We start from the raw sequence: 12,926 nt of genomic DNA, 5'->3' as shown, positions 1-12,926 counted from the left end.
ATGTGTTCTCTCTTATATCAATTTACAATGTGTAGTTTCTTTGCCAATGCGGTGTTCGAATCACCAATTCATTACGAGAATTACTGATGAAATGATTGGCTGTCCGCTATATACTTTGAACTTTATGTAAACGCATTGATCAGGCAGTTAAAGCCAGCGGCGCTGCAACGTTTATGCGTACTGTCCTTCACCTTGTGAGCTCTGATGAACGACCGCTAGCTTTCAGCACAAACAACCGTATAATGCCCATTACCATTAGGCAAGCCGCGCAAAGCCCTTCGATAATGTAGGGAAAATTGGCAATTCTTTATGCTTGCGGAACGGTGGCCGACAAAAGTTTTTGTGCCCCTTATTTGAGAACGATAAGTACGTCTATTGCATGGATAAGTCTGCGTCCAGCTTTGTATTGTCATACATGGATGGCTTTGTGATGCTGAAATAAAACTGTCGACAAAATGAGGTGTCGCATGGGTCCTAATGAATAATAATTTTGAAGGGAACCTTTCTGCGCCTCTTCTCGCCACTTATAAAGCTTGAGCCACTTCGTATTTCCTTCTATAGCACCGGCGCGAATAGACAACTTGAACAATTGGGTAGAACAAACTGGGCACGTGCTACTGCACATGTTTTCGAATTGAACTCTTGCGTAACTGGGTATGTCGAACTGGTCATGATGATAACAGCTATGTATCAAAAAGACAACTTGGGCCTCTAGGTATGTTCGACTGGTTAGGCACAATTGGATACTTACACGAATGACAAATTTGGCCACTGGGTATGTGGAACTGGTACTGTGCTATTGGTTAGGTGTTCAAATAGACAACTTGTGTCCCTGGATATCTGCAGCTGGTCATGTACTACTTGGTAGGTACTAGAATAGACAACTTGGTTCACTGCATACGGACAACTGGTTACCTTCTACGGAGTAAGAATTTGAATAAACAACTTAGGCCACTGAGTATGTGCAAGTCGCCACGTACTACTGGCTAGGTATCCGAATAGACAACCTGGACCATTGGGTATCAGCAACACGGTAAGTATCAGGACCCACAACTTCGGTCTCTGGGTATGTGCAACTGGTGATGTGCTACTGGTTAAGTGCGCACACCAGCAGAATAAAAGGCAAGCAGTGACGAAGTCGGTAACAAAAGCAGAGTGCAAAAAATGTTGGGGGAACAAAATTAGAGCAAAGCGTTCCTTGAGCGAGGAACGTTGGGCTGCAGAGCAGTGAACAAGTCAGCTACAAAACAAAATTGCCGCAGACACTATCCCTGGACGACTGTCGACGTCAATGCGAATTAACATAGAAGCAATGTAGGCAGACGTCATGGTGCCATTCCCTAAACGTGTCACGCATAGAGTGTGTACTGCAGCGGGGATCCGGTCACGCGCTTTCCTAGAGCACGTTGCGCCATCTAACGCCATCGCCGTAAAGTACGCGCATGGCGCATCTCCGAAATTATATTTAGAAAAGATTGTCTGAATATGCGCATATGACTCGAGTTTGGTTTCGCCAAGCACCAAAGCAATTTGAAAAGATTCTTTTTTTTGTATTTGATGAACATCACGCACCTAGTGCCCTAAGTTTGCAAGAAAGGGCTTTATTGTCGAGGGCCACATACCTAATGATACAAACCCAGGGACCCTAGTTGGTGTGAAAGAAGTAGATACAAACGGACAAATTAGAAAGTTGGTAAAGGCCATAAGGAATGGTAACCGCATTAAAAATGACGTTAGGTATAGAGAAGCGAGAAACTCGGCAACAATAGCAGCAGAATACAAAGAAAGTTTTTTAGTAAACAAAATGGAAACAGAGTATTCATTGAACGAGAAACCTTGAACTACTAGAAGGACAGAAGGGAATTAACGTTTCACTAACCACCAAAGTAAACAAAGAAAGCTTCAGTAGAGCAGCTACCTGGCAACTTCGTACAGCTTTGCATGACAGTCAACAACACACACGACAAGGAACCCTGTCTTGTCTGCGTCTACAGTCCCTTGTCCTTCGCGATGTTCGCTTCCATCTAAGAAAACTTGGCGCCTTACCGATTCCCACATATCTTTGCCATCCACTCAACTTTTGTGTGAAAGAATATTGGTTAAACGCTCCGTTTTTCTTATAGTACGTACAAGAATATCGAAATATTCCCACCAATTTACTAATATATAACTAATATATAACATGGCAACGTAGCTCCAGAAGTTCGTTTCGCCTTGGCGAAATCACCGTGGGGCAAAACATCAGGATCACGGTAGCTAGTAGCCAGCCCTTTGGACGATAAAGATGCGCACATTCAAATAATTATTCAATGAACAAAACTCAATTTTTCTATCATGGTGCCTCGAAGAAGCCACCGGCAAGCGATATGGAATTTTGTTTCTGTGTAGTCACTATCTGGAAAAACCTTTCTTTCGCACTCTTGGTACATAAGAGTTAGTGGTGATAAGACAACAGACAAGCGGCAACTCCCAAGGTGTTCGATAATTTCCTTGTTCGCAAAAGCCACTTGACAGAATTGATAAAGGACAAAAGACACTCACTTAAACTCTCAGACGCACTCGCCAAAGAACTGATATTCTTCCTGCCAAGGCGGCAAACAAATTTCCTGGACACAGCGGTGGGCGCCGTTCGTGAAAGAGATGCATTTCTCTAAAAAAAAATACCTGCCTTCTGCTTGCGTCATAATTGTAATAAATGTTCCAACCAAGCCCTTTATAATGCTCATGGGTAGCACAAAAATTACAGCTCTGACAAAACATGTTTACATGAAACGAGTTCCAGGACATCCCGCATGTTTAAGCAGGTGATGCCAGGGCTCGATTGCCGTCACCTTCTTACACATAAAAATTGGAACCGTGGTCGCACAAGCAAAACAAGCTTTTTGATATTCAACAGTATTTACGACTACATTCCTATTTCGATACCTCTGACGTCGCAGTCGCAACGTGCTCGAGCTAGCTACGCAGCCGCAGACACAAGTATTCATGCCTAAAACGTTTTCGACAACATTTATCAGCGTTTTAAAAGTGGGCTAAGTCTAAAGTCTTTTGCTATGAAGTCAAAAATGAAGGAGGCTTTAAATCATAGGTACTTAAAGTGGTATTACGCATTACCACTCAGCCTCGGTTGCAATGACTTGGTGGTAATCTTTTCTCACAATAATTGTTCTTACAATGAGGAGTGGGCACTGAAAATGCAATCAGGTTCGACTGCTCGACGGTTTGCGCCTGTAGCATGCGCAGCATGCGCATTGCAGAGGGAGGGGGATACCCCTCGATGCTATGTGCACCTCGATGCTAGCACCTCGATGCAATGGGCCTTAACCAAACTGCTGACTAGCAACATAGACTTGCAGTTGTTTCTCACTTTAAAGCAGTGACAAACGAAACACCTTCCGCTGTTTTTCCCCACCACGCTGCTCTCCCCACACCTGACATTTTCTCTGACACAAAAGAAAGAGTACACAAGCGCTTACTGTTATCACATTGAAAATATGGGCTGCCATGGGATCGCGTGTATCCTAGCTTAGGGCACCAGTGCGGGCTGGCATAGCGAAGAGTTCCAAGTGATTGAATCCAATGTATTCAGGCATCATTTTCCAAAAAGGGGCATGGGCGATGCATTGGCCTTTGCGGCGTAAAGTACATCATTCAAAGCGTGAAGACGAACCCAGAGAGATGAACAACGGACACATTCCTTAAATGTTTGTCGACGTTGTTCGTTCTCATGTACAGGAATTTTTGACATTGACCCTTCGGTTATCTGTCGAATTTTACCGCAGTCAACCAGTGTAACTCACCATGCACCATTCTGGAAAAAGTGGTATTTCAAAACACCGCCGGAATTTCAACAACTTTCTGTTAGCAACGTCGAATGGGTACGTGCTTTTATTAACGTGCGTATTTGCGGCACGTGGTCGTAACATCCTCACTGCTTTATAGCAGAATTTTGGTCTGCATTAAAATGCCACTACCGCACTCTCCACGGCGATTCCGTGGGCACCACCATATTTGACAACGTGGTGACGCGTCCAGTCCTTGCCCCAGCTGCCTCCATTGCCTCCGTTTTTACAACACATATGCATGACGCCTTTGCGACTCACAAAACCTCTGTTTCGGCGGATATCGTAGACGATGACTGAGTCGATGACACGAAGCCTTGGCCGCAGTGCTTCAGAGGACATGCAAGCGCTTCCGGAGCTCATTACGACTTGTGCAGTCTATGGGAGCAGTGTACACGGAGCAGTGCTTACGAAGCGGGGCTAGAAATGTATTTCAAGCTATACAATATTTCCGCTTAATACTTAAATCCGGATGGGTGTGTATTGCTCTTCGTTCTTATTTTTGGCAAATACTTTTGAGCAGCGGCTTCCCAGATTTCTGACTCAGCAACGCTCCTCGGTGGGGCCACTATCTGATTGTTTATTTTCCGCCTAATCGGTCACTGTGAGCTAAGCTGCGGTATGTTTGTTCTTGCGGCTCAGCAGGCTTGGAAGTTGGATCGCAGATATTGCGTACTTGGTAACAGGATGTGGCAAAGATATATTATCTCTAGTCGCTACGTTACTCTATGGATCATCACACAAAGTTCAGCGTTGAACATTCCTGCGCTTTCAGGGTATTCGCCGTCACCCATGCTTCGGCGCAATGATTCAAGAGTGCGCTGATTCACTTATTCTCGATACGTTGGCAATATAATGGCCATCAGTTTGGGGCGTTGGAGTTTGTGGTGGACGTGTGTAGATAACGCGTGAGGATCTTGCTATGACAGAAAGCGGCGCTCCTTTTATCACTATGTAACTAGTGGTACTCACGCTTGCCGGCGTTCTGGGATTGAAGTTCTTTATTTGGAGGTTTGCGGTACAACGCAGGTGGATGAGTGAATTTGTTTAATCTCAAGGAAAGCCATGTATCGCGAAATGTGGTGGCAAACACAGGCAGTCCTTATGTAGCTTGGTCGATGCACTTCACACAGTAGCAGGGCAGAAGCGGTAATGGTTTTACATTCCTACGCTTTCGTTGAGGCAACGTGTTGCGCGACGCCGAAAGCGGCATTTTGTTACTCTACAGCAAATTGCTCCGCGAACAAGGTCTATAACACACAATAAAGTTACGAATAACTGCAATAAACATGCATGTTACTAGAAGAGTGTACCATCTGTATGCTTGTAAATGAAACTTCTTGAAAGCTGAACAACTTTTTGAGTAATCAATTTTAAAGATGCTACCGAATCAGTTACGCTCTTTCATTACCGTTAACTTTAACAGATGTCTGCCGGGGCAATGTCACGAATTATTGAGTATGCTATGGTTTTATTTAGTCACCGTCTCCATCTACGGTGTATAACAGGTCTTGCTTCTCTACCGAATGTTACTGAGGTCTCTCTGAAGGCTTCCTTCATTCTTAACGTCAGCTGGTACAGTTGCATACCTGGCGGATGCAAGTTGGTAGATGAGTTAGTTTTAGATCATAGGCCAATTAACTATCCACGCTCTCGGCCACGGCGACCTAGAGCTGTAAGTGAATCGTGTTAAGTTGGGCTGATTAGCACAATTAAGATTCATTATAAAAAGGCGAATCGTTGATGGCGATAGCAAAGTAGTAGACATCTATGCGAGAGGGAGAGAGAATGAAGAGAAAAGGCAGGGAGGTTAACCAGATATGAGTCTCCGGTTTGCTACCCTACACTGGGGATGGGGGATAGGGGTTGGAAAGATGATAGAGAGAAAAACAAAAAAAATTAAAAAAAAGGAAATAAAGAAAATAAAAAATAAAAAGGGAACGCGCACACATGGAGACACACACACAAAAGGCGTTCCAGTTAAAGTCGTTCACACAGGCCGGTAGATCGCAAGAAGCGCAAAAGCGCTTGCACGGCCTTCTTCTGTGAAGGTAGGTCCTTTCGATGTTGTAGAATTCTTTTTTCGGATAGCGGTTGGTCGTCCAGTTGGTCAAGTTCGTGGCTAAGGCATGCCCTCTGTGGACTGTACTGCGGGCAGGCGCACAAAATATGGCCAATTGATTCTTCATGGCCGCAGTGGTCACAGGATGGTGTGTCGGTCATCCCTATGCGGAAGGCATAGGCTTTAGTGAAGGCAACGCCCAACCAAAGTCGATATAACAGTGTGGCGTCTCTACGGCGAAGCTGTGATGGCGCTCGAAGACTTAATGTTGGATCAAGTGAGTACAGTCGCGTATTTCTTAAATGTGGCTCATTCCATTGCGACGCGGTGCACTGCCGAGCAAGTAGGCGGAGCTTCCGTGCCGCGTCAGTTCTAGAAACAGGAATTGGGACGTGGCGCTCCTCAGTATGGGCTGAGCGGGCAGCGTGATCCGCCCGTTCATTGCCGATAATCCCGCAGTGACTTGGAAGCCACTGAAAGGTTATTTCGTGGTCTGCATCACTTATATGGTGTAATGTCTCTGTAATATGGAATATTAGTTCGTGCGGTCCGCGTCGTAAAGGTGACAGTAGAGACTGCAGTGCCGCCTTCGAATCGCAGAATATTGTCCATTTGTGTGGCGGTTCATCACCAATGTGAAGAAGGGCAGTAAAGAGCGCTGCGAGGTCTGCTGCCGTCGATGTTGTCGCGTGGGTCGTCTTAAATTTAATTGTTGTAGCTTTCGCTGGTATGACGACTGCCGCCGCGGAGCTGCTTGGAAGGACTGATCCATCAGTGTAAATATGCGTAGAGTCACGGTAGTTCTCGTACAAATATAGTAGCGTGAGCTGTCTAAGGCCTGGTGATGACAGATCAGCTTTTTTCGAGATACCAGGTATTGCGAGGTTGATTTTTGGCTGAGCGAGGCACCATGGAGGGATCGAAGGTCTCGCAGCCGGAGTGAAACAAGCTGGCAATGATTCATCATATGCAGTTATCGTTTGGCTGAAAGATGTCTGTGGCCTGTCCGCTGGTAGAGAGGCTAAATGGTGACGAGGAGTCCTGGCTAGATGCCTTATATGGGTCCTGAGTACTTCAATTTCAATGTGGGTCTTGACAAGGTGGTCTCTAGCGATTGCTATCGTAGCCACTGTTGAGGCACTCTGAGGCAGGCCTAGACAGATCCGGAGCACTTGACCTTGAAGACTTTGTATTGTGCGTAGATTCGTTTTGCCTGTGTTGTTTATTGCTGGCAAGCTGTATCGCAGAAATCCTAGAAAAAGCACCCTGTACAGTTGTAACATGGCACTAGGCGACATTCCCCAGGTCTTGCCAGCGAAAAACTTGAACAGGTGGCAGATGCCTGTCAACCGTTTTTTCACGTATGATATGTGTGGGCTCCATGACAAGTCCCTGTCGATTATGACACCTAGAAACTTGTACGATCTGACCCGTCGTATTATTTGGCCATTTATCGTTACACTGTAGTTTGCCATGGGTTTGCGCGTAAATGGCACTAGTGCGCATTTCTCGGAGGAAACTTCCAGGCCTCGATTACGGAGGTAGATAGCAGTTTGTGTGGCGGCTCTCTGAATTCTCGCTCGCAACTGTAGGCGTGTTACTGCAGATGTACTTATTGGGCCGTATTACCTTGTAAAAATTCGCTAACTAACTTAAAAGCAGGGTGTCAAGTGTTCACAGCTAAACATAAATACATCTCACTCGATGACCGTGGAAAATCGCTGAAGAAACGCTGGAGGGAGGAAGGGTGGCAGGAGCCACGAGCGAATTGACCTTCGTACTGCTTCTCGGCGAGCTTATCGTCGAAAGCAATGTACGCATGGTAGCGAAGCTCCCGTATAGAAGTCCGTACGTCCTGCAATGGCGGCTCGTGGAGGCATCACAACGCCATCTACATTTCGTGGGGCCAACTTCTTGGTCGAAAAAGATCAACGTTTGCGTTCGAGGTTTCCTGCGCAAAGTCGTTAACAGTGCCAGCTCACATCACATGGCATACAAGGAAGGAAGGAAGGAAGGAAAAAGTGGAGAAGGAAGGCAGGGAGGTTAACCAGTTTAGCCTAACCGGTTTGCTACCCTACACAGAGCAAGCAGTACAAATGAAGCTTAAGTGAGGACGTTGGCCACAACGACGCGTCACAGTAAATTACCAAAGCACCCATCCCTATTTGTAGACCTCATTCTGTAACAGTAGGAATTACACCGGTGAGCATTGAGAGTTTTGCATCAATCCAGAGCAATGGGTTCAATCATGTTGAGCACATGCACCGCATACGTGTGTTCTTAGTACCAAAACGCATTTATTATTTCGCTGTTAACATAACACTAACCTTACATTGAAGTAATTAACAAAAACCACACTTTAACGTTGACGCACGTGCCACGTTTAGTTTTTGCTTTAACGCTGAAGACGTAGCTAAATCAAATCCTTTAGCGAAAAGGCAGTCAAAAAATTTGGGATCACATATGATAACGTTAGTACTATATATATTGCCATTAATCTTTATGGCTACGCATAAGCTAGTTTTCCATGATATTACAGTGTCAAATACGCTAATACAATCTCGGCATATCTTAGCATGCGTCGCCACGAGAAAACTTCAGAAGCCTGCAGAGTTTCGCACTCATAATTATTCGTGAATGAAAGCAAATGGCTTGTGACTTCATATTTTCTTACTTTAATGACATTACCCTTAGTTTTTCACATGATTCCATTCGTGATGCGTTGGATGCATAGGTTTCATAAACTAATTCGTCCCACGAGATGTAGTCGTACTTCAATCGCACGGAACCGTATCTCAGCCTCGCCTTTGCGACATTGTGAACTGACCTTGGTAGCAAGCACAGTGCACACGAAGCTGCCAACACTCGTCGCACTTTGTCCACATCGCAAGTCGCTTGCAAGATAAGACGTGCGCGCGTCCGTGCCGTATGCAGCAGCCGCCGGAGTTGAAAGCGCTAAAGGCCCCCAGTTCTTGAAGCGCGATGGAAGACGGCGCGCTTCCTTCCCGCTTTCCTTCCTTGTGCACGTGAGATTGAGCCACGATCGTCGGGTTACCCTCGCAAGTTTCGCTAGCCAATACAGCATACGGCGCGCGGGCGACGATGTTATTTTGCTTCGACTTGGTTCGACACGGAACATGACAGTAACGGCGACGGCAGAGATACGCCTGGAGTGTCGATATAATTGATATCGCAATAAAAAAAGGCGCCTATGCGGGGCACATAAGCATGAAACGGACATAAGGAAGCACTCCGTTTTGTATTCAGACTTCGTTTTAGCAACTACCGGAACTATGGCAACACATCACAGGAATTGGCTGGTGTTTCGAGACTGGTGGATCTGTCCATGAATTTGGGCTGTATCTTTCGCAAAAAAGGAAGCTAGAGTATACGGGGGACGGGTAAATTTCTCAAGCTAGAGAGAGAACTCGTCGTAACACAGTAGATGTAAAGTTGACATATGTTGTAGACAATATCTGTTATAAACTTGCTTGCTTTAAAATTTATGTTGGTAGGTCTCCCTTCGACAGCGCTTTCTTGTTGTGCTTTCTTTTAAATATTGTAATTTCACAGCACTGCTCACTACTGAACACACGAAAGCGAGATTTAAAAAAGAGAAAGTAGAAGAAGTCGATCGAAGATCGACTCTTTGGCTTGCTTCAGTGCAACAATGGCAGCTGACTATGCAATAACGTAATGAAGTATAGAGAAAGCGTTCAGTACGCGCTGTGTCCGAAGCATGTAAACTCAAAGCGCCCATTGGTACCAATCGAAATCACTACCAAGTTGACCACTCCAGGACGAAGTGATCGCATAAATAATAAACGACTTATTGTCGACTTATAATTAATATGAACAGAGATTCTTATTCCTTTGGGCTGACGCGGCACTTCACTTTGAAACGTACTCTAATGGTAGCACATTTCACGTTTAAGCTACCAGAAGCAAGAAGTCCATCTCATAGATAGGAAATGCACCCCCGATGATGCCATGCTAATTCAGATGGTATGACGCTTAAACTAAAGTCTAGAACTCCAAGAATGCTAGCAACGAAGCAATATTTTTTGTCTAGGCCCATGTGCTTCGTGAAGTGGCACTATCTTAATACATAGCGCCTATTTTGCCGTGCACCATCACATGAGAGGCGTGCATTGGCGAGTTTACCACATGGGAAGCTTCTTTGTTGTGTTAGCGCAAGGCAGTACGCGAAAACACAGCAGAAACGACGAGGATTGCGAAGTGTTTGTTCTCGATAAGAAACTTTAGCTTCAACTTAGTAAACCAGCGTATGTGCGGGACGGTAAACAAAGATGGATTTCATTTTCATTTTCTTGGTGCTTCCGTGCAATGCTTACTCTGAATGAAACTTCCAACACTCAATTTCTTCTTTTCGGTCACACATAAGAACATTATCCGGTACCTCCTCGTCCGCATAAATCAACCTCTCCAGACATATACGACTATTTCAGAGTCCCTAACGTCGTTCAGAGATTGAAAAAAAAAATGCGGCGCGCTGGCTTCTATAGTGGGCAGAGTGGAAGTATGGTAATGCTGAGGGGTTTAGTTGACATATCAAGTGCCAATCATTATCGTCAACATGTTCCATATACGCTGTAGGACGATGGGATTTTCTAGCGATCTTCAGGTACTAATATTTTCAGAGATACTGATCGTCGGCGACCTTAGACCATGTTTCTATATCCTTGGAACCCATTATGTTTAACTAGAACTTAACACTGTCTATATTAAACTAAATACCACAAGTGTCTTCGTCACTGGGAGGGGATCTCTATTGCAAACTTTCGCAACATCCCTCTAACTTCTTTCACCTTTTCAGAAAAGGCAATTACTTATTGGACACATGAAAAATGATGCTTCCTCAATGTTTCGTTGCTCTACATCATAATATAGGCTCACACGTATAGCACAACACTGCAGTCACGGCGACCGAGCTCAGTGAGCTACGGCGAGGTTCTTCTACTTTCCCCCCCTGATCTCTACAGTATACAGATCAGTAACACAATCTCCATTTGCATACAACTAATTCGCGCCAAATGCCACGCTTACCTGCGGGTATTGTTGACGCCTGTAGCAACAACAATGTCAAAGTGGCGGTCACACATCGAGTCAGCCATGTTGACATCCCGAGCTCCACCATCCTTGGACCGCACACCGTACGTAGAGACCTGCCTGTCTCGCGTCGGCGGCTCGCTCCCGCGTGGTCAGAGTCCGGCGTCTCTCACGGAGGAGCGCTCATAGGCAGCGCGACAGCTCTGGCAGCGGCTACTTACCCTCCGACGATAAGCAACGTACGGAGGCGTATGTCGCTGATATCACAATGATGCGGGCTCGCCGTGATGAACGCAAAGATAACTTGTCAAGATAATGCCGAATTTATTGGAACAATAGCGGGCATAGGGTCGTCTTTCGGAATTCTGCCGTATCCTAATAAAATTGCCTAAGTGATCGGCTACTCACAGCGCAGACAAAAGGCAAAGGGTGTGCGTGCTTGCTTTAAGTTACAGGTTAGTGGGCCATTCTCTCTATTACCACAAAAGCCGCTTTCGCATTGTCATTGTCGCATATCACTCCTTTTTATTTACCCGGCAGTAATCAAACAATGGCTATCTGTCGACGGGATGTGGAAAGGATGTGGTCTTTTATTTGCGACATCAACCTCCCATTTGTTTCTCATTAAAATGGAATATGTCTGTCTCGATCAGCTAACACGAACAGTGGCAACAACCCGAGACAATACCTGGTAAGCGTGTTTAACAGTTTCGCGGGGATAATTCTTCAAGACGAGTAGTCCGTTGGCCGGTGTGCAATGATTTCCCCTTAAGGTGTTTACACATTAACTTCATAAGCGGTGTCTTAAATTCATTCTGTTGCCGGTGCGCATACCGCCCTCGCACATCTTTTAAGCCTGTTTTTCGTTCGGGAATAAAAAACAAAATTTAGCCGCAATTCAACGGTAAATGCGGGACAAATGCGTTAGCATTAGGTCGGGCCACATTGAAGTCCCACATTGCAAAGTGTTGCTGAGGAGCACACTTGACAGTAGTACTACCTATATGCTTGACGATGTAAGTGCAACTAACGGCGGAATGAAGCAGACCACCGTCAGCTGTATTATACATATACATATATATATATATATGCTGGGTTTTTTCATAGTTCAACACGCAGAACCCAAAGTAACCTATGCAGGAACGAGACGACTAGCCTTTTGGAAGAGGTATTAACGCTTTTGGCTGGTGGACCAGCCTTCGTCCACCAGTCCACCAGCCGTAAACGTTAAGTAAATACGTGATCCAAAAAATTCCTCATCTCTTACCAGCCTATATATATATATATATATATATATATATATATATATATATATATATATATATATATATATATATATTTCCTTCTAGCTCTACAGCGTGACGAGCTTCCCACAAGTCACACACATACACATTTTTCCACTTTACCGCTCCGATGCTCACGTATTAAAAGCCTTTTTCATTGTTTTGTCCAGCTATACAGCTCTCGTATTTTTTTTTTATCACCGATGGCGCCGCAGGGTTTACTGAGCACTCCCGTTGCGTTGATGTGACAGTATGGCGGCTGCGGTGAAGTGTATATCTATCAAGACTACGAAAAATCTCAAAAGTAATTATCCCGGTGATAGAGGGACTATGTTCCATAATAATGACAGCGTATTACTGTTTTATTTTCCGTAGGTCCATGCCTTCGAATTGAGACATTTTTGGTTTACTTTCTGCGAAAAACCATCCCGACTCTACCTTCCTACAGTTTAAATTTTCTAGCCGCACGGAGATGATATTTCAACACAATTACAATATATCAAGACCATACATGAATGTATCAAATACGATCCTCGCAGACCTTGTCAAAAAAGCACCAGTGAAAGAAAAAACATTGTTTCAATACCATAGATAATATCTTCGCTGTATGTAACAGGCTTTAATACCGCTACTTGTTACGACTGAATGCTTTCTCTAACGGAAGAAATG

The 12,926-nt window shown here is 44.9% G+C and overlaps 1 protein-coding gene across 1 annotated transcript in view; it reads right to left on the bottom strand.

The window, feature by feature from the left end:
* The window catches only part of LOC126537869 (MAM and LDL-receptor class A domain-containing protein 1-like), a 255,308-nt gene extending 244,170 nt beyond the window's left edge, over positions 1-11,138 (bottom strand). Inside the window, exon 1 of the mRNA XM_050184966.3 lies at positions 10,972-11,138. Coding sequence (XP_050040923.2) covers positions 10,972-11,062 — 91 coding nt within the window. The 5' untranslated portion in view covers positions 11,063-11,138. The remainder of the gene's footprint in view (positions 1-10,971) is intronic.
* Between the last annotated feature and the right edge of the window lie 1,788 nt (positions 11,139-12,926).

Source organism: Dermacentor andersoni, chromosome 4 (genome assembly GCF_023375885.2).
Source record: "Dermacentor andersoni chromosome 4, qqDerAnde1_hic_scaffold, whole genome shotgun sequence".
NCBI lineage: Eukaryota > Metazoa > Arthropoda > Arachnida > Ixodida > Ixodidae > Dermacentor > Dermacentor andersoni.
Note: the sequence above shows the minus strand (reverse complement) of the source record. Positions and strands in the feature narration are given on the sequence as shown.